The following is a 20,890-nucleotide window of genomic DNA, read 5'->3' on the forward strand; positions in this document are numbered from 1 at the left end:
GATGCAGTGGAGCTGAAGAAGCCTCTGACTGAACACCGTCCCTGTGTTGTGTAGAGAATGTGTAGTGTTGTCCATTATGTCAGCCTCTTCTTGATTAGTTTGTTCAGTTTCTTTGAGTGACTGACGCTGATACTGCTGCCCCAACAAAAACTTCCTGAGAACGCTGAAAGACCAGCTTCCTCAGGGAGTGGAGACTGCCTTGTTCGTATTCAAGACAGATGATTGTTCCCACACAAATTTAAGGCAACTGGTCTGTTGTAATTGAAGGCAGGTGGATGAGATTGTTTAGGTTGTCTTTGTCAGCACAGAAACTTTCTCCTCGTTTAGACTAAAGTGACAGAGGAGCGTTGTTCCTGCTCCATGCAGGCTAATCTCTTTTAGCTGCTGCTAAGACAGACAGGCTGGCAGGGAGGCGTCGGAGGCACCTCCTGGTGTTGGAGGGAGCACGTTGGAGATCTCTGATTGGGGTGGAAATTGTAAGTGTGTGGCAGAGCAGCGATGGGTTGAAGCCTGTGTGATCGGAGGCAGGAGAGGAAGGTATTAAGCTTTGTTCTGAGCTGAGCCATCAGCTCCTTGTTATCCCCTGGTTTTGTTTTTCTTTTGAGATGTTTCTGTACCCTCCTCAGCAGGTTCGTCTCCACCTCTGGAGACTTCTCCATATTAAGCAGGTTTTTCAGACTGTTTTTATTGTTTAGTCTGTCACAGAGTTGTGGTTTTGATATAATCTCAGAGTGGACATTTGGCCTGTGGCCTCAAAGCATCCCTGCAGGATTATTAAACTGTGCTCAGACTGAACATGGATATAGCGGGTGCTTACATTTGATTTTGGTTTTGTGTTTTCTTCTGAGACATGTCAATGAAATAGTTCCTGACTTTATTTCACATTAAGATCCTGAAAATCGATTTGACGTATTAGAGAATGCTTTTTATTTCCACCCGTACCGTAGACACCGAGGAGTTGCATTCATAGATGAAATTGTTGTTCAATCATAAACTATGGGTGCTTGCTTTTCCTTATCAGCTAAATTATCCAAAAAAAATAACTTTGTTTAATTTGTACTGAACAAATCTAACTTATAAGGCAATACATGTGTAAATACTATACGAATGCATGTGTTGTATGTATTTGCTATAAAGAATAAACTTGTCTTGCTTCAACAAATCACCTCTCACTAGTGGATTTTAATGTTTTATTTATCTTCCATACTTTATCTAATTCATGGTCCCAGGAGAAGCCTGGCGTCTATCCCAGCTACCACCAGAGAGGAAAGAAACAGGCCGGATACATAAAAACAACGTGTGCTTGCACTTAGCTAAAGTCATGAGCTGCTCGGCGCTGGCAGAGAAGACTTGATGTTTTTCATGGGCACAGCCCACATGTTCGACTCTGCTTATGCATTTTACTTACAAATGTTTCTCCATTTAAAAGGGAAATAGATTTTCCAACTGTATAAGATTTATTACCAAGAAGCTTTATTACAACAAAGGAAAATCCAACAAACACATTTTTTTACTTTTTTTTTTGCTAAGTTTGTTCTTTAGACAAAGAAAGAAAATGTTCTCTGTAATGTTTGGAAGAAAAGTGTCAATAACATCCCACAAGTGCATATAAATCTCAGTGAGTACTGCATCCAGAGGCATTTTAAACGTATGAATATACAATGAGTTCAGCAAATGGAATCATTTACTTAATGACTCCATTCATTAAATTTTAATTGAAGCGTTGACATAAACACACAAGCCACAGCTGATCAATAGTGTTCCTCATACAGGGCTCTCTTATTGTCAGGGCTGATCCATCCACTCATCCACTTTCTATATTACTTATTCCAGTTCAGGGTCATGGGGAAGCTGGAGCCTATCCCAGCAGGTACCTGGCATGTGGCAGCTTACACCCTGGACAGGTCATCAGTCCATCGCAGGGCCAACACAGAGAGACAAACTACCACTCACACTCAGAGTCACCAGTTAACCTAACATGGACAGTGGGAGAAGACTTGTTTTAGAGCTTACTCAGTGTTGCAGGATTATACCAAAACCTGTAAACACAGTAAATTGTTTCTGTTTACAGCCAACCAGATGCAGTTTAAACATTATGTCTGCTTCCACTGAAACAACAGGCCTTCACCAAAATAACACTCCAAATAGAACAGAGGCATCCTAGACTCACACTCACACGACAAATAAGCAAAGCACCTCTCAGGTAGGCTCAGAACGCAGACTGATGGAAGGTTTCTGAAAACAGCAACCTGAACTTGAAGCTCCAGAAACAGCTGCACAAACAAACCAGGTAAACTCAGCTGGTTCACACCTGGAAGCTCAGATTTCTTCATGTCTGATGCTGCTGCCTTTTTTTAACAGCTTTTAAAAACGTTTACTCACAAAGGCCTCAGCAGTTTGGTAGCAGTATGCTAAAAATCAATACATAGAAGGTATTGATGGTTGCCATTCAATTATTAAATTTAATCCAAGTTATTAAGTGTTTTTTAAGGACACTGGGGTAGACTGGTCCTGCTCATTTAGCGCCACCTGGTGGACCTTTTATGTACTGCTGCTAACTAACTGAAATGTCTTCAAAACAATGGGAGGCACATAATTCTGATAGAAAAAAAACTTTATTTTATTCTGTTCCATTATTTTCTGTTTTTGGTGAGCAATGCTGGTGTGGTTTCATCTGGCGTCTCTCGCTCTGAACCTTTTTATGTTAACAGTAATATCCAGTAATAAGACCGAAGAGCTCAGGCTGCTTGGTGTTTGGGGTTAGTATAAATATCATTTCTATCCATTTCCACTGTTCTTATTTTAATTATACAAAGTAGCATGCCATAACCTTCAAACCTCTGTTAGCTTGTTTAATCATCTATTGAAAGCCATAGTCTAAAAGTCATGGGGTCAGTGCAGCCCCAGTTATAATTAACCAAACTCACCGATGCCTGTCTCCAACCTGATGACTAACAAATTACAATTATACATTTAGAAAAAGGAAAAACAAAAAAGACAACGACACCAGAAACCAAGAAAATAATTTCACCACAAAGACCTGGAATACATTTTAAATCAAAAACACTCAAAAAATTTTTAAAATATGGGAAGAAAAAATGGGCCCTTTGAGCCCTTCGCCTGTTTTAAAGCCTCGGTTAGAAAATTTGCATCCCCATAATGCAATGAGTTTATCTCTGCAACCACAATGCCTATTTAAAAACTTTTTGGTTCATGGTAAGGGGAACACTTGTGAGATTTTTTGAAGATGTATATATATATATATATATATATATATATATATATATATATATATATATATATATAAAGATGTGTGAATATGCATTACTGGTAAAGAATAAATGAAGATGGTACATCGAACAAATGACAAAAGTTTCAGGCTTTCAGGATGAATATGAATATCTGTAACTATAACTAAATTAAACATTTAAGCTGTAAGGTCGGAGCCATAAGCAAACTTTGCAGGTTGAAGCTGCACCAGCGGGTTGAAATGCCCCTTTAAAGGTGTTTGTTGGATGGAAGATTAAAAACAAAACTGAGTTTGAAAGACACCCTGCTGAGCTGATGAGGATGTGCTCATTGTCAGTACTACGGTGGCTGGGAAGTGCAAAACAACATTACATCGAGTGAAACAGTTTAACATTTTTGCAATACAAATTTACATCCACTGCAACCCTTTTACATCAGTGCACATTTACATATGTACAATCCCAAAACACTTTTACCACGGACTTAACAGCTTTACATTGACGTGACACATTTTTAGAAGCTCAGGAAACACATTTACAAAGATAGGTGTTTCACCAAAATCTGTGACCCGTCAGAATCTGTGACCACAGGGGGATCACGTACGTTTCTCTGCATGACGAGCAAAGTTTTGAAAACACATCTGAGTTCATTATAATGCTGGTCCAGTAAAGTCACACATTCTGATAGTTATCAGAAATGATGACCAATGTCACCCCCTTTAGTCTGGACTCCTCTAACATAATATAACCCTCACATAGCCAGCATCACAGAGGTCACCATTTCTGATAGTGAAGCAGAGTCTGTCATATGTAAAGACGGACAGAGGGTCACCAACCTGAGACAAACTGAGTCTAAAAATTGTTGAACAGTGTCAGAAAAATGTTTCTCAACATAAAATAGTGAATACTTGAAGATCCCACCATCTACAGTGTATAATATGATAACAAAATAGACGTATGAACTTACTGTTTGTAATTCATGGCCAAATCAGCAAAATATTTTCTCAACATAAAACAGTGAATACTTGAAGATCTCACCATCTAAAGTCTCTAAAATCATCAAAAGATTTAAAGAAAAAGGAGGAATCTCTGTGCATGGGGGACAAGGCTGCAGGTAAAATGTGGATGTTCGGGATCTTTGGGACTTCAGACAGCACTGCATTGAAAACAGACACAAATCTCCACTTAAAATCACTCTTTAAAATAATCAAAGGCAAATTAGAAATGTTTTGAAACCTATTCCCAGACATTTACAGACAGCTGTTAAAAGAAGAGGGGATGCTACGTGATGGTAAATTTCACTGTGTTCCAACTATTTACCAATGTGTTGCTGCATGCAGGTTCAAAACGAGCCAATATTTTCCATTAAATAGTTAAATGTCTTAGTTTCAACATCCGGTTGTTTATGTTCTGCCGGGAATGAAATATGGCTTGATTAGATTTGGGAATAATTGCATTCTCTCTCTCTCTCTTTTTTTTTTTTTTTTTACATTTTACACAGCATTTTTTGGAATTGGGGTTGTATTTTTTTATTGTTTTTCATTGTTTTGTTGTTTATACAAGTTTGCACATTTATGAAGATTAACATTTGGAAACACTACAACACATTAAAAATAACGGAATATTTGTTTTCTTTCTCCTTAATTGAAATGGGTTTTTCCGATTGAGAATCCTGCTCTCTGATTGGTGCTTCTGGCTGTCAATCAAACTGGAAACTGGATTACAGCTCGGTGCGCTGCTGCTGAGGCGGTGAGGGAGGAGGGAGGAGGAGTTGGGTGTTGCCTCTGCGCGAGCTGAAGTCAGTGTCTCTAGTTGGGGGTCGAAGCCTTTGCGCGTTTGCAGCTGCCGCCGTCCTGTGAGCTCTGTACCGATAATCGTTCAACAAAACCACCATGGGAGTCGAAGGTTGTACCAAATGCATCAAATACATGCTTTTCTTCTTCAACTTCATCTTCTGGGTAAGCAGCCTCGTGCATTACGCATTGTTGCGCAGCGCCGCCTTTTCTCAGCCGTCTAGCGGTTTAGGTTTATTCAGGCTGTCCATCTGTTATGAATGAGCGGTTCCAGGTCAGTCACCAGCACCTCATGGCTCATCGTTGATAAGTAGATGTATATTTTTATCATTTGGCGCAAGGCCTTCTTTATTTTATCATATAAATAGTTTTTAACCTCTTTTCAACCACTAGAGGACATAATAAATTAGGTTAGCGCACGAGGTACGATTAATTTACGTAACCACATATTTAGAAGATAAAGGTTCGTACATGTGAGATCAGAGCAGGTTTTATGGCACCACTGAATTTATCCAGAAAAGCATCTGCAGACGCTCCCACTCCACAGTTTCTGTTTGCTTTGATTAAACACAGTTCTAGGTCGCTGGTGGAAGTTTAAACAACATTTTGGTCCCTCGGTAAGTTTGTAGCAACGGTTCTGCTGTGAAGTACCACCAGAGCTCGAGAAGGCTTTGTTTGGAATACATCCTCCACCCAATTTAAATGTGTGTGTGTGTGTGTGTGTCTGTAGGGCGGGCGGGAAGGGGTGGGGGGGTGTAAGTGGGGGGAAAATGACATTGTGGTTTCCATTTGGTGAGTTAAAGTCCTGTATGGGATAAATGGATCATGGAAACATTTGTGGTCTGGGTGGTTGGGATTTTCCTTTTCTCTCTCTCTCTCTCTCTCTCTCTCTCTCTCTCTCTCTCTCTCTCGCTCTCTCTTTTCTATCCTTGAGCTGTTGCACAGTTTGTTTTCTTCTTCATCACTTCATTGGAAAAGTGGGACAGCTTGTTGTTTAAAAACATGTTAATATAATATTTTTTAACACAACAAAGTATTATACAAAAAAAAAGATTTCAGTGATCAGATTATTGAGAATATAGTTGATACCAACACACTACACAGCAGTTAGTCATCATCAGTGTATCAGCTGAGTTATGATTGTAGTTCATGTTGCAAACTTAGATATTATTTACAAGCCTAATTCTAAAAGACTTGGGATTCTGTGTAAAATGTAAATAAAAACTAAATGCAATAATTCATCAACCCATATTTGTTTCCCGTTAGAACATAAACAACATATCAGACGTTGAAAGTGAGACATTTTACTATTTCATGGAAAATATGAGCTTATGTTGATTTTAATGGCAACAACACATCTAGAAAAAGTAGTTCCAGGGTGACGTTCAGCACAGTGTAAAAAGTAGTTCCAGGGTGGTGTTCGTCATGGTGTAAAAAGTAGTTCCAAGGTGATGTTCAGCATAGTGTAAAAAGTAGTTCCAGGGTGATGTTCGTCATGGTGTAAAAAGTAGTTCCAGGGTGATGTTCAGCACGGTGTAAAAAGTAGTTCCAGGGTGGTGTTCGTCATGGTGTAAAAAGTAGTTCCAGGGTGATGTTCAGCACGGTGTAAAAAGTAGTTCCAGGGTGATGTTCAGCACGGTGTAAAAAGTAGTTCCAGGGTGATGTTCAGCGTGGTGTAAAAAGTTGTTCCAGGGTGGTGTTCAGCGTGGTGTAAAATGTAGTTCCAGGATGATGTTCAGCGTGGTGTAAAAAGTAGTTCCAGGGTGATGTTCAGCGTGGTGTAAAAAGTAGTTCTAGGGTGAAGTTCAGCATGGTGTAAAAAGTAGTTCCAGGGTGATGTTCGTCATGGTGTAAAAAGTAGTTCCAGGGTGATGTTCAGCACGGTGTAAAAAGTAGTTCCAGGGTGGTGTTCGTCATGGTGTAAAAAGTAGTTCCAGGGTGATGTTCAGCACGGTGTAAAAAGTAGTTCCAGGGTGATGTTCAGCACGGTGTAAAAAGTAGTTCCAGGATGATGTTCAGCGTGGTGTAAAAAGTAGTTCCAGGGTGATGTTCAGCGTGGTGTAAAAAGTAGTTCTAGGGTGAAGTTCAGCACGGTGTAAAAAGTAGTTCCAGGGTGATGTTCAGCATGGTGTAAAAAGTAGTTCCAGGGTGATGCAGCATCTCACCTTCTGTTAGGAAATGTCTGGGAAGTGAGGAGACCAGTTGCTGGAGGAATGTTGTCCTGTTCTGGTCTGATCCAGGATTCTAGCTGTTCTACAGTCCTGGACCTTGGTTGCTGGATTTCTGCTTCCATGATGCTCCAGATTTTGTGAACTGGTTAAAGGTCTGGACTAGGGATGTATCGATATGGAAAATTTGATATCTCGATTATAGTGACCAAATTATCACGGTTAACGATATTATCTTGATATTTTCTAAGTGTTGTAAAATGTCCTTATACTAAAATGTTAACAGACAAAATCTTATATTAAAATGAAACTTTCACATTAAAAAGAGACGAGGGCTTGGCACAGCAACAGAAATATTTATTTTCAATGAACCAAATATGTAAACAAATCACAAGAATAAAGCTTAAATTGTCAGGTGCATTTTAACAGTCAGCTAAACATGTAAACATATTGAGCATAACGAACAGTGATGCTGATGTATGCTACACCAGCTCCACTTCCACTGGTCCAGAGGTCAGAGGTTGCAGCAAAAAAAGGCCTTCAGTTAGACTCTTCATTACATTAGCTCTGACCTCATTATATAACTTGGGGATTAGTATTTTGGAGAATAAAGTGCGTCTTGGCACTTTGTATTGTGACACAGCTACTTTCATCAGCCTCAAGAAACCTGGCCTCTCAACAATTCTTGCTTCTGGCATCATGTCTTTGGCGATGAAGTATGAAATAGCAGCAGTGAGAGACAGAGGTCAAGACTGTGCCAGTGAAGGCAAAGCAAGGCAAGTTTATTTGTATAGAACAAATAAACTATCTGAAGCTAACACAGTAGCGTTTTATGCTGTTTCCTTGAGCTTATGTTAGAGAAAACTTAACTGGCCACCTGTATCCACTCTGTCTCGCCATTATAAAGAACCATAATCACAGTGATCTTGTATGTTTACATTACGTTACGTCGGTTTATGTTCTGTCGGCTCTGCTCAGTTAAGTTTAGTTTAGAAACACTTAACAATATAGCTGCTAACATGGCTAACGTTATTAGCTAGTAGCTTCTCAGACAGTAACCTTAGCTCCCACTAGGAGACTCAAAATGAAACCTAGTTGCTGTTTAGGACATATACGGCTTAAATGTTCGGTATATGTCACTGAAAAGTTACACGTAGTATGACAATCTTTGCAGCAACTTTCTTTTTGCATACTCTACAGACCAGATAGTTGTCTTCGAACAGCTGTCCCTTGGCATTTTTTATATATCCAAATTAGACCCAGACTTCAGATTTAGTTTTTTACTTGGGTGGAAAATGTCTCGTGTGCTACCACTTTCCACCATGTTCTCCTTCTGTGTTAAAGTGTCGTTACAAGACGCAGTGCTGCTGCTACAGATTGGCGAAGCTCCGCCCATCTTTATATCCGAGACTCTGCCTCTCTGAAATGCTCCTTTTATTCCCAGTCATGTTACGGACCTGCTGCCAGTTGTCAGATGCTCCTCTAGTTGTTTTTATTTGTACCAGTTTCTTTTCCAACCTTTTGTTTTCCTGTTCCAGCTTTTTATAGATGTGTTGCTGCCAACAAATTTAAAATTGACTAATATTTTCCATGAATAGTAAAATGTCTCAGTTTCAGCATCTGATTTGTAAATCTTTGTATCTTATTTAAAATTGGGGCTGTAGAAGAAAACACTTGCTCACATGCTACACACCAGTTGATCATCATCAGTTTATCAGTTGTGGGATTATAAATTGATTATAGTGGGGTAATTCAACTCGGTTCCACGGGGCTGCAGTCCTGCAGGCGTTCAATGTTTCTCGGCTCCAACACACCTGATTTAAATTAAGTCATTGTGCAGAACTTCATCGACTGTTGGATCCATTTAATTTGAGTAAGGTATGTTGGAGCAGAGACACACTGAAAACCTGCAGGACTGCGGCCCCTCCGTGGGACTGAGCTGAATAGCCCTAGATTATGGTATCAATGTGAAAGTTAGTGGAAGTTCAAAGACACGAGGATGACTCAAAGACTTGAAACATGATGCCTTGATTATAGTTGCATTAATTAAGGAATGGGTACATTAAGGAATAGTAACATATTAGTAAAAGTGCACAAAGAACAAACAAACATCTGTTTTGCTGTGTTTTACAATGCCAAGTCAGAAAAAGTTGTTTCTTAATACGCATCCATTCATGATTTCATTCCTTAATGCACCCATTCCTTAATTAAAACTTTCACCACATTTCTTCTCACCACACTCAAAAGACCTTCTTTCATCGAGGACACTAACCATTGAAGAGTTTCTGGGGTTATTTTGTTCCAAAAACACTTCAAATCAGGACTGCAGTTTTTCTCACTACCCATACCACCTTCTCCTGCAAATGTGCCTTGTTAATGTTTAAAAGATGCAGTTTTATGTTGTTTTGTTGAAAATGGTTGCTATAAAAGAAGTCACACAGAAGATAGGATATAGGAATGAAAGGGAAAGTCAACACACTTTGTTAGTGGCCCAGATAAAATGTGTCATCACACACACTGACTTTTGGACTGCTGATAACAGTCTGGATGGCCGTTTAAAACTTCAGTCTGGAACACAAAGTATCACTGTTACAATAAAAGATCTGGATTACTGGTTTAGCTCACCACAGTTCATGTTTCCACTGTGTGAAAGTGCATCACAGCCCTTTTCACAAATTAGTTGCACCTTTTTATAGCTTTAAGAAAAAAAAAGCTCTCATAAGCTTGCTGCTGTTGGTCTTCGGTATTTCACTCATGGCAGAGTTGGCTCAGTCCTGCCTCAGTATGTGCAGGCTCTCTGGCCTTCACTTGGTCTTTGGGTAGATGACCGCCTGGGAATAAGATTTTATTCTACTCATGCACCTGAGCGTAGAACATGATTAATTCACCTGTACTTGCATGACTGTTTCAGTTTAAAACTAAAACTGTGCAACAGAGGAAAAACAGTGTTTTGCTGGTCAGTGTTGAGCTTAAAATGAAACATGTCCATACATTTATTTATTTCCTTGTTGTCTGGCATCCAGAAAGACCTGCTGTATTTGGACCAACCTCATGATTAGGGCTGTACTTCTTCACTGGTCTCGCGATTCGATTTGATTATGTTTATCTTGTCAAAGATTGGATTCAGTGATACATCATGATGCGCTACTTCATCAGTGAATACAAGCAGTCAGAAAATTATGAACTCCCTGTTTATTATAATTATTTCAGAAATCAGTCTGAACGTCCTGATATGTCACATGTGTCACAATTGCGGTGGAAGTGAGGACCCAAGTGCAGGCAGGAGGCAGGTCGATGCAGGTAAAATGGTTTATTTGTCACAAACTCAGGAGCAGGGAAACACACAATGCTGGGGATCAAGACACAACATGGGCAAACACAAGGACCTGACAAAGACAACTGAAAACCAAGGGGCATATATACACAGAGAGAGTAATGAGGAACAGGTGAAGTGAATGAGAAATCAGACCAGGTGATCTAACGAGCCAGGAACAGAAAACACAGCACATGAGGGGAAACTACAAACTGAACTAAATATGACGAAACCCAGAACTATAAACCAAAACCAAGACAAAAACTAAAACATGACACAAACGATGAACCTAACAGAAAACTAAACACAAAAACCAGAAATAGAAACCAAGATCAAAGCAGAACATGACAAACAAAAACCCTATACCACGATCACCACAAATAAAACCTGAACACAACAAGCTACAAACCCAGATCAAAATATGACACAAACCAAGGAACAGACCAAAACCCAACACAAGAAATAAGACCGTGAAACATGTCAAATCAAGTTTTATTTATAAAGCACTTTTCATACATAAGAAAATGTTTGCAAATAGAAATCTTGCTCCAGTGAGGAGCAGATGGAGGATTTCTCCTCCTACGGTGTTATGGCAATAGCGTCACGGTCGTCATGGCAACACGCATAGCTGAACAACTGGATCTACGCGTTTGTGGGAATTTCTGAGTCGTGTTACAGCTTTAACGGACCCAGAATTCTTCGTAGCTTTTATTAACATCAAAGCGTTATCTAAGAGCTGAACTTTAAGAATAATTAGAGCGACTCCGCTGAATGAAACGCTTTTTTCTGTCCTTAGTTTTTTTTGTTTGTTTTTTCTATTCACAGCATTTCTGGCTGTGAATCTGGGAAACACTGTTTTGTTCTGTACTTCAGAAATGCAGATGTGTGAGATCTGATTATTACAGTAATCTGATTACTCCCATATAACTGATTTTTATTGTCATGTAAATGTTTTTTATAAATAGTTATCGGAGAACGTCTTTAGTATTCAATGAAAATAAGTGGTGTAACACAATTAGCTGAATCGATTTTGAATTGGATTTAATCAAAATCGAATAGAAATAGGCTGTTAGTGAAGTTAGTGACGATACCCAGCCCTATTTGTGATCGATGCCTAGAAACTGCTTTTGCCGCAAGCAGTCCAGTTAGATGCTGTTTTTACTCTTCTCTGCATCAAACGCCTGTTATGTGCTACGTTTTTGATGTGGGACGCTGTGTGACGTAGCAGCCGGGTTTCGCTTCGCACACACGTCACACACTAGTAAGCAGCTACAGACACACCGGCTGTTTCTAAACGTGCACTGATTCAGCAAAGAAGCATTAGAAGATGTTATCGGAGGAAGAGACGAACAGAGACAGAACAAGAGATAAGACAAGAGCCAACATAAGACTGTTTTTTACTGTCTGGAGAGATCTCGGTACAGATTGGATGCTAGATGGATAGTTGCTGCCTGTTAACGAGCCATTCATTTAATTCAGGTGTGTTAAAGTGGGATTACCTCTAATACATGCAGGGCAGTGGGTCCTGAGGACCAGGATTGAAAAAACGCTGCCCTGGAGACCTGTTTGCTATGGTGACATAAAGCCCTGTCAACAGAGTTCCTACCATCTTTGGGCAGGGGTGGCCCAGGGAAGGGATTATAATCCAAATGAGCCAAATTAATTAATTTATTTATTTATTTTGCCGAAGTCATTATAATAGTGGCCAGAAATGACAGGGATTACAGTGTCGGTCCTTGAGAGCAGCCATCCTGCAGGTTTAGATGCTTCCCTGCTCCTTAGATTGTAATTTGTTGTAACTTTAATTGTAATTTGTTAAATTCTTCCCAAGTCAATGACCCATTAATGTGAGTTAGGTGTGTTAAAGCAGGGAACAAAGATAACCTACAGGACTGTGGCCCTTGTGGACCAGGCCTACCCTGATATACTGGTAGTTCATGAGAAGTTGCATCTCTAAGGAAACCTGCACATTGATTAATTTCTCTTTATTTAATTTATTATTTATTATTAATTTTTTAATTTTGTTTTATTTTAATTCTCTTTATTTTCACCAGGCCTGAGCTGCATGAGGCAACAGTGGGGAGGAAAAACTCTCCAGACTATAAAACCATGGGACCAGGGACACAGAAACAAAAAAGAAATATAATTTTCATTAAAACAATTATTTATACATGTGGAGGAGAGGTTCTGAGAACACTCAACATCCAGTGTGTCCTGGGTGTTTTCCGGGGTCTCCTCCCGGTGGGACGTACCTGTAAGCCCAAACCATAAAATATCAAAACTCCTGCTGGTGGAGAAGTTTGTGTTTGCTTCCTGAAGCCAAACAGGGAGCTGGTTCCACCAGAGAGGGATCTAATAACTGAAGGTTCTGCCCATCTAGGGGTGAAAATCCCATTTTATTTTTGGGGTAGACAATAAACGGTAAATTTCAGAGTAATTCCTGGGTGGATGTGAAAAAATTACTCTCCCTCTCTCTCCTGCTCATTTGCAACTTGCCTTGCAGAGTTGAGCCCTCAGCATGTTAAATAATGTTATTAAAACATTATTCTTGCTCATTTTTTAGCAGCCTGACTCATCTTTGTCAACGGCCCCTCCCCCTAAAAAAAAATGGCAGTTAACTTGAAAAAAACAGAATATGTTTGTTGAAGGACAAAGAGGTGTGTCTTCTGCATTTTTTTTCTCTGTTAACAGGAAATGTGATTTTTTTTTTTTTTTAAGTCTGCATGTAGAAAATTTTTTCCCTTGAAATTACTCTGAAAAGAAAAATACGTATAGAGCCATAAGAAAAAAATGCAACCGATTTGAACAGACTTTTGTTTTATTTATTTAATGATTAATGTTTTACAGGCAATAACTCACAGGCTGTTAGTTTCAGGTTCAATGTGTGCAATAAGGTCATTTTGAAAAAGGTTTTAATAAACATTGAACCAGTCCGGCCCACTGTGGATTTGAGTTTGACGCCCTTGATCTAAATCATCTTGATAACCACTAGCCTACAAAATAGATGTTGAACAAAGCAGAAATGTCACTTTTCATTTACAAGCTCGTGTTTGAGGTGTGATAAACGACTTACTGGCTCTTACACATCGCTGTGGTTTCTTTATCTTGTGAAACAGAGTTGCCGGTAGCCCCTCCCATTGGAAAACGGCAACTTGATGGCAGTTGTTGAAAGAATATGATGAAGGGCAGGGCTAACGGTTTAGTACAGCTAGCTTAACTTTCGAAGTACCAAGTACTGTCATGAATGATCTGCCTAATGTTCATTTAATTTTAAGACGTACAGGGTTTAAATTGTTTGTGGTTTACCTGTTTCGTGTGTTGGCAGAGTCTTGCTGCCCATCGGCAGCGACCACAACTGAAGAGTTTCTCTCTTCTCTAAATAAAAAACCATCTGATGTCCATTTTTGACCGCTAATAATGACGCTTGAAATAACACCAGAGTTCAGATTCGGGATAAAACGCCGGGCTGTTTGCCAACACGGAGGATTCCCTCCTTCCATAAAATTACTCTGTGATTGGTCATATTATACCTGTGTTGCATTCACATAAGCCAGGAAATTACAAAACTACCATCTTCTTTAATGTCATAAGGCGTCTGAGAGAATGTAAACTTATTCCTTCTGGGATGAAAAAGCATTCGGGGCTTGATGTGAAATGTTCGGGGCTAGAGCCGGGAATGCCCAGGCCAGACGACGCTCCTGGGGCACTCATCATTTTTCAACATTTAAAAAACACATTGTTTTACGTTTATAGTTTGCACCACTTGTGTTGTGCTAAATTGAACATTACTGTATTATTATTAAAATAATTATTTGTGTTTACAGTGATTTTAGTGGGGGACGACTTAATGGAAGGAGTGGGGGGGTTACGTCCCCTCAGTTCCCCCCGGGATTTCCGCCAGAGCTCTCATTTGACTTAGAAACTAGGAACCACAAGTAAAACCAGCAGTCTGAGAGTGAAATGTGGAAACATGGATATGTACGATATGTTTGAGCTTCACTACTGAACGTTGGCAGATTTTCATACTTTCCTGCCCCCTAACAAGGCTAATTAATCATCCATCTCCATCCTGTCTCTACTCTGAGCGCTCTCCACCCAGTAATAGTCACTCCGATGCCGACTCTTATCTCTCACTCTGTACTTTTCTGCCTTTTCCTCTCATTCTCCAGTGATGTTCTCTTGGCTTTCTTTTCTTTTAGTCTGTTATTCTCTTTTTGTCTGACCTAGAATAGTGGGATGCATTTAAAAACTGTTCCAATGTGCCTCCATTCTTTTGTTGTTTTTGTTTAATAATTTGTTTGTGTATTAGGATGTATGGGTGTTTACACTAGTGAAATAAGCGGTCACATGGTACGCATTTAAAACGTCTAGTGTGTTGATATCTAGTTGATGGCGTTTGAAACAAAGCCGTAAAACTGCAGAAAAGTGATGTACCAGGATGGAAAAAGAAGCAGGACAACAACAGCTTCGGGAGTTTTAAGGTGGGAAAGTTATGTAATGCTACTTTAACAAGACGCCAATGAGGAAAATCCATAATCTAGGAAATATGATTTCTACTGCTAATTCTTGTCAGAACATGGCATGTTGCAGTAGTCCAATCCTGATGTAGCAAATGCTTCAGGTGTTTCAGCTCTAAATCATTTTGTAGTACCTCCATGGACACATCTCAGCCCAAACCCTGAAGTTTATTGAGGCAGAGTGGCTCCAAACCAGATCAGGGTCCAAGCGCTGCAGAGGTCTGATCATAACCACATGGAATCAGTGGCGGATTTTCCTTTTTAACTCCCAACAGACATCTGAGACCGTCTGAGAGCATTGCTGACTTTTTCTAAGTTTATGTTTAAATGTCACGGTTTCTGTTACACTGCCACATTCTTCTAAATACTTTTTTCATTTGGGTAAAAAAAGGGCAGGAAATGGTGAACATACGTCAGACTGATGGTGAATGGTTTTCTTTTTAATTTCTTGGAATGATGGCAGAGAGTAAAAATAGAATATGTTTTGGGGGAGTGGAAGTCACTGAGCAAAGAACCAGCATGATGGTGGGTGGGTAGCTGTGGAGAGGATTCTTTGTGGTGTTATAGGAGACTTACGGGAACTGCAGACAAGACCCCAACCCCCACCCCCAGCATGCTTGACATTCTATATCCCTATTCTGAAGCAGGCAGAAATAGATGCTGCTGGAAGAGCTGGTGAGGGAAACGTGGGCTGTGCCTTTTGACTCAGTCACTTCAGATATTCAACCAAATTTCCCCTGCCTCTTCTTCTTCTTTTCTTCTTCTGACAGGAAATATAACCACTGACATAAGTGAAAGATTATTTGTCATCTGCAAAATATTCAGTGACTCATCCCATGGAAACTTTTGACTTTTCCATTGTATTCAAACAAGTAAACACATGGAAATAAATTAAGTTTGTCACCACATAAACTGGGAAAATTAGGTGCCACTGATCAGAAACTTAAAAAATGTTAACGGAGGAAGTCCCAATCTGATCTCTGGTGTCACATATCGGTCCCAATCAACCAACGAAGATGAGGAGCAGGAAAAAGATGGTTGAGAGAAACTCTTTGTGGTTTTCTTCTTCTTCTTTTGGTGTTTTTGGACGGTTGTAAACAACTTTATAGCTCTGTGTTACCGGCACCAACCAGGGTCAAAACGTGGAAGTAAACTCTGAACTTGGCGCTGCCCCCTTGTGGGTGAACTTATTACCTATTAAAACGTAAAAGACGCATGGAAGTATGAGGGGGCGACGCATGACGAACCTGTCCATCTTCTGTGATGATGGACATAAATGGGCCTTTAGGGTGTGGAAATGGTTTGTAAACTGGAATTTCGCTGTATTCCCACAGCCAACCGTAACATTACCTGAGAGGCGGAGGATCAGCCGGATAGCGATGGATGCCTCAGTGTTGTGTCGTGTTCTGTGCAATAATACCTACTTGGTGATTGGAGTCCAGGGACTCGATCCGTGGAAAAGAATTTCCCTTCAGGGACAATAAAGTCTTAGTGAAGTTAAGTCAGTCTATGTAATAGTATGATGCCAGAAACAAAGGAGGAGAATGGCGGTCTTCCAACAGTTTGTTCTTTCTTCTTGCGGGTGCTTCGTAACGCCCCGTTCCTGCTTTGTTTTTATGCCAGGTGGCATGACTTTTTTTTTTTTTTTCTTAACCAATCAACAGACTGTAAAGTGCCAAGCTCCACCCTTTTGGGTCTGATCGGTTAGATGAGTACCCTAACGGAAGGGTCCCAAAAAATAAGTCGGGTCACTTTACATATGTGGAAATGCAAAACAGTGCATCCCGACCCGCAAACGAGGCGTTGGAATTCAGCTACACAACAGACTGGACTGGAAATATAACACACAAGCTTCTAGAAGGAAGGACAGAGCAGACTCAACTTGAAACTGAAACTGAATTCCTGCACCAAGATGCTTTCTTCTGTGTCTGTGGTGGAGAGTTCAGTCTGCTTTGCACCATCTGTTGGGGCAGCAGAACCAGAGACTTAAAAGAAACTGAACTGATCAGGAAGGCTGGTTCTGTACTGGGAATGACTCTGGAGCTGATTGTCCAGGAAAGAATGCTGCACAAGCTGCTGAAAATAATGCTCAGTTCTTCACATCCTCTCCACAACAGCTCAATGGGAGACTTCTTCTAGCCCAGTGCAAGACGGAGAGATACAGGAGATCATTCCTGCCACAGTCATCACCCTCCAGAACAAGGCCTTAATATCTTATAATTATTATCATTATTTAAATTTATTTTTTTTATAAGAAAAAGTAAAAAAAAAAAAAAAAACTATTACAACATCGCATTTTCCGTCTTAGACAAAGTACTTTTCATTTTATAAAGAGATGCTTCTAAGAACCCATTAATCTCATCACAGGATCTGCAGGCTACTCATGCAGCTGTTAGTGTCAATTATCTGCACACAAAGCAACGATTTAGCTGATAATGGTGGATTATGTAAGAGCACTGCTGGCTATACCACCGGACTTTTACTTTATATGTATATTTGTATCCTATTTGATGATATTAGAAGTGGCACAATGATTCTCACACACACTGTAAACAGCCTGCGATCATGTCAGCTGTCACATCAACTTTAATTAGCTGCCCCTAAATTTGGCTCAGACTCTGTCCTCTGACCATTCTGGTCCTGTAACACAAGCAGACTTGTGAGCTTAGAGGTAGTTGCAGCAGTGCCGGGCTGGCTAGAGTCATATTACAGAGGAATTTCTGTAGCATCTGTATTTAGTAATGATTAATGCAACCTGCACACATACATCCCCATCCACCTTCTGTGTCATTCTCAGAGCCTTAATGATGATCCCATCATTTTTACATGCTGTGAATGACAGCTTGGTCATCTTTTTTCTTTAACCCAGTGGTTCTTAACCTTGTTGAAGGTACTGAACTCCACCCGTTTCATATGCACACTCACCAAACCCTTATTGAAAAATAAAATATGATTTTTTTCAAATTCAGGACATAGGTACGTGTTTTACTGGTGCACAAAGTGTAGCATGACCACATGATGGCCAAGCACGGCGTGTCATCACGAGTCGGGTGTGTGTGTCTTGACCTCCACCGCACCCCTGAGACTGACACACCGAACCCCTGGGGTTCGATCGAACCCAGGTTAAGAACCACTTGTCAGACTTTCTGTATCATTTCGTTTTTGGGTTAAAGCAGAAACAAAATGATAAAGAAAATCTGACAAGCATGTCTTAATCTGTTAGTGTGGAGGGAAAAACGCTTCCTCTGCTATAAACTTTCTCAGGCAGAGAAAAACACACAACCAAAACAAAGCAGCACAAGCGGAAGTGGCGTAACTTTGTTTTCCTTTGGAAGCTGATCTGCTGATCATATCAAGTGAGGGATCTTTGCGATTGATTAATCGTAGCGCTTAATACCGCATTCATGAAAAAACTGTGACATCCCGAGTGGACAGTCTGAACACTGAAACACTTTCAGTGTTTTCTGGTTTTCTCCCTGAAATGATCAGAATCAGTTTGCTGCTCAAACAGAACATCCGAAGACCAAGCCCCATGTAATGATTCAGAGCTGGTTTCGTGTGTTTGTCTGTGTGTGTTGAACCTATGCACTGTTGGCAGCCATGGTGTTTATTTGGTTGCTAGGCAGCGGCTTGCTGCAGCTCTGGAACGGACCTCAGAAACAGCAGCAGGACGGTGGGGGTTGGGACTTTTCTCTGCAACTACAATTAGCTGGTTTATGGAAATCACCGGGTTACAGTTTAATTCCTCGGTTGTTGCTCCACAGAGAGAAAACACATCCCACTCACTTAAATGCTACTTGAAGCTTTTAGTACAGATTCTTATACAGAAACTAGTAGACAACTTTCCAGTTTCATCACGATACAATTTATACAACTTGATGTTTGTTGGTTTCACAGATTCTTCCATGATACGATGTTGATTTGATTCAGGATCCATAAATTGATATGAGACAATATCACAGCTGATTTAACACAATCAATTCACAAAAAGCAACCAGCACTAATTATATCATGTCATATCATATATTATATGTCAACATGTAGTTTGGCTTTTTTATGGTTTGTTTTCAACAATGGTTCCTCCTTGGTCGTCTCCCATTAAGTCCAGTTTGGCTCAAACAAGGACGGATGCTGCGATCTGACACTGATGTTCCTTCAGCTTGAAGTTCACCTTTAATCTCTTTAGAAGGTTTTCTGGGTTCTTTTGTTACTGTTCGTATTATCCGTCTCTTTTAATTATCATTAATTTTCCTCCTGCGGCCACGTCCAGGGAGGTTGGCTACAGTCCCATAGATCTTAAATTTCTGAATAATATGAGCAGCTGTAGTCACAGGAACATCAAGCTGCTTGGAGATGGTCTTATAGCCTTTACCTTTAACATGCTTGTCTATGATTTTCTTTCTAATCTCCTGAGACAACTCTTTCCTTTGCTTCCTCTGGTCTATGTTGAGTGTGGTAAACACCATGTCACCAAGCAGCACAGTGACTACCTGTAGCCTATATATAGACCCACTGACTGGTTACAAGATTGTAGACACCTGTGAGGCTAATTAGTGGACACACCTTGGATTAACACGTCCCTTTGGTCACATTATTTTCAGTCTTTTCTAGGGGTGCCATCATTTTTGTCCAGGCCTGTTTCATGAGTTTATTTTTTTAAATAATTCTGTTGAAGCATGGTTGAAAAGCAATGTCTGCCTTTTATTAGTTAAATTTAATATAATTTTTATTTATTATTACTTTTGTCAGATTCAAGTTATTACTGTGACCATTGTGAGTTTTTCTTTGATAAACTGAAGGGTACCAACAATTTTGTCTACATACATATACATATATATATATATATATATATGTATGTGTGTGTGTGTGTGTGTGTGTGTGTGTGTGTGTGTGTGTGTGTGTGTGTGTGTGTCCTATCTCCACTCTTTCTCCTGATTATAAGACAACCCCCAATTTCAAAAACTAATCTTCAGAAAAAGACTATCAGTGTGTCCCCTAGCATTACACCCCTACCAGGTCAAATTGAACTATTCTGATCTGATTTCTATGTAATAGTAAGTCACAGCAGATGTCCTTTAAATCTGATTTGCTCAATAAACTGTTTATACTGAGTTCTTTTATTTAAAAAAACTAAACACTCTGGTGTTATTTAGCTGATATGCAAATAAGTGGTGTTTTATACTGTGAGTTGCCGAGTCTGAACCTCGTTGCTACCGTGAAATTGACAGGCTATGAATCAACATATATGCTGAGTGAGAATGAAGCACACAAAATACAGTTACCATAGTTACAAAACATTGCCTTCCTCCACAACATCACTTACCATGAGCGTTTTGAGTCATCAGGGAAATTCAGAAAGGAAGCCATTGGGTGAACGTTTGTTTCATCATCAGGTGCGTTCCTCTCGGTTTTTACAGTTCTCATGCTTTCACACCTTTTGTAAGCATATTTTGTCTCTTAGTATTTCAAATAGCATTTTAGATATTTAAATTTAATTTCCTCGCTTCAATCCGAAGTCAAGAAACGTATTTAAATATCCTGAAATAAAAATGAAATCCCTGCTTTAGCAAATGATACTTTGAGCCTTTGTAGAAAAGTCTGCGCAGCCTTGTGGATGTGGATTTGGGCAGCTTATCCACATCTTCCTGGCAGATCTGTTTTCCATGGGAGTCTTACCATCTGTAGGTCTCTGCAGATGTTCTCTGGACTTTTTTTTTTTTTAACACCACCTCGCATTCAAACACAGCTATCCCCTCCTTTCCTCTTACTGCTGTTCTCCTTTCTGTCCGCCCGCAGTAGATGAAAGTTGTCCAGTTAAACCGTAGAATGGAGGATAAGCGGTGTCAGCCAG

At 39.9% G+C, this 20,890-nt stretch overlaps 1 protein-coding gene across 1 annotated transcript in view; it reads left to right on the plus strand.

Annotated features, from left to right (window-relative positions):
* Positions 1-5,014: 5,014 nt before the first annotated feature.
* The window catches only part of LOC121637081 (CD81 antigen-like), a 38,614-nt gene continuing 22,738 nt past the window's right edge, over positions 5,015-20,890 (plus strand). The window contains exon 1 of the mRNA XM_041980988.1: positions 5,015-5,206. Within this exon, the coding sequence (XP_041836922.1) occupies positions 5,141-5,206 (66 nt within the window). The 5' untranslated portion in view covers positions 5,015-5,140. The remainder of the gene's footprint in view (positions 5,207-20,890) is intronic.

The sequence above is a fragment of the Melanotaenia boesemani genome, chromosome 1, assembly GCF_017639745.1.
Source record: "Melanotaenia boesemani isolate fMelBoe1 chromosome 1, fMelBoe1.pri, whole genome shotgun sequence".
Classification (NCBI taxonomy): Eukaryota; Metazoa; Chordata; class Actinopteri; order Atheriniformes; family Melanotaeniidae; genus Melanotaenia; species Melanotaenia boesemani.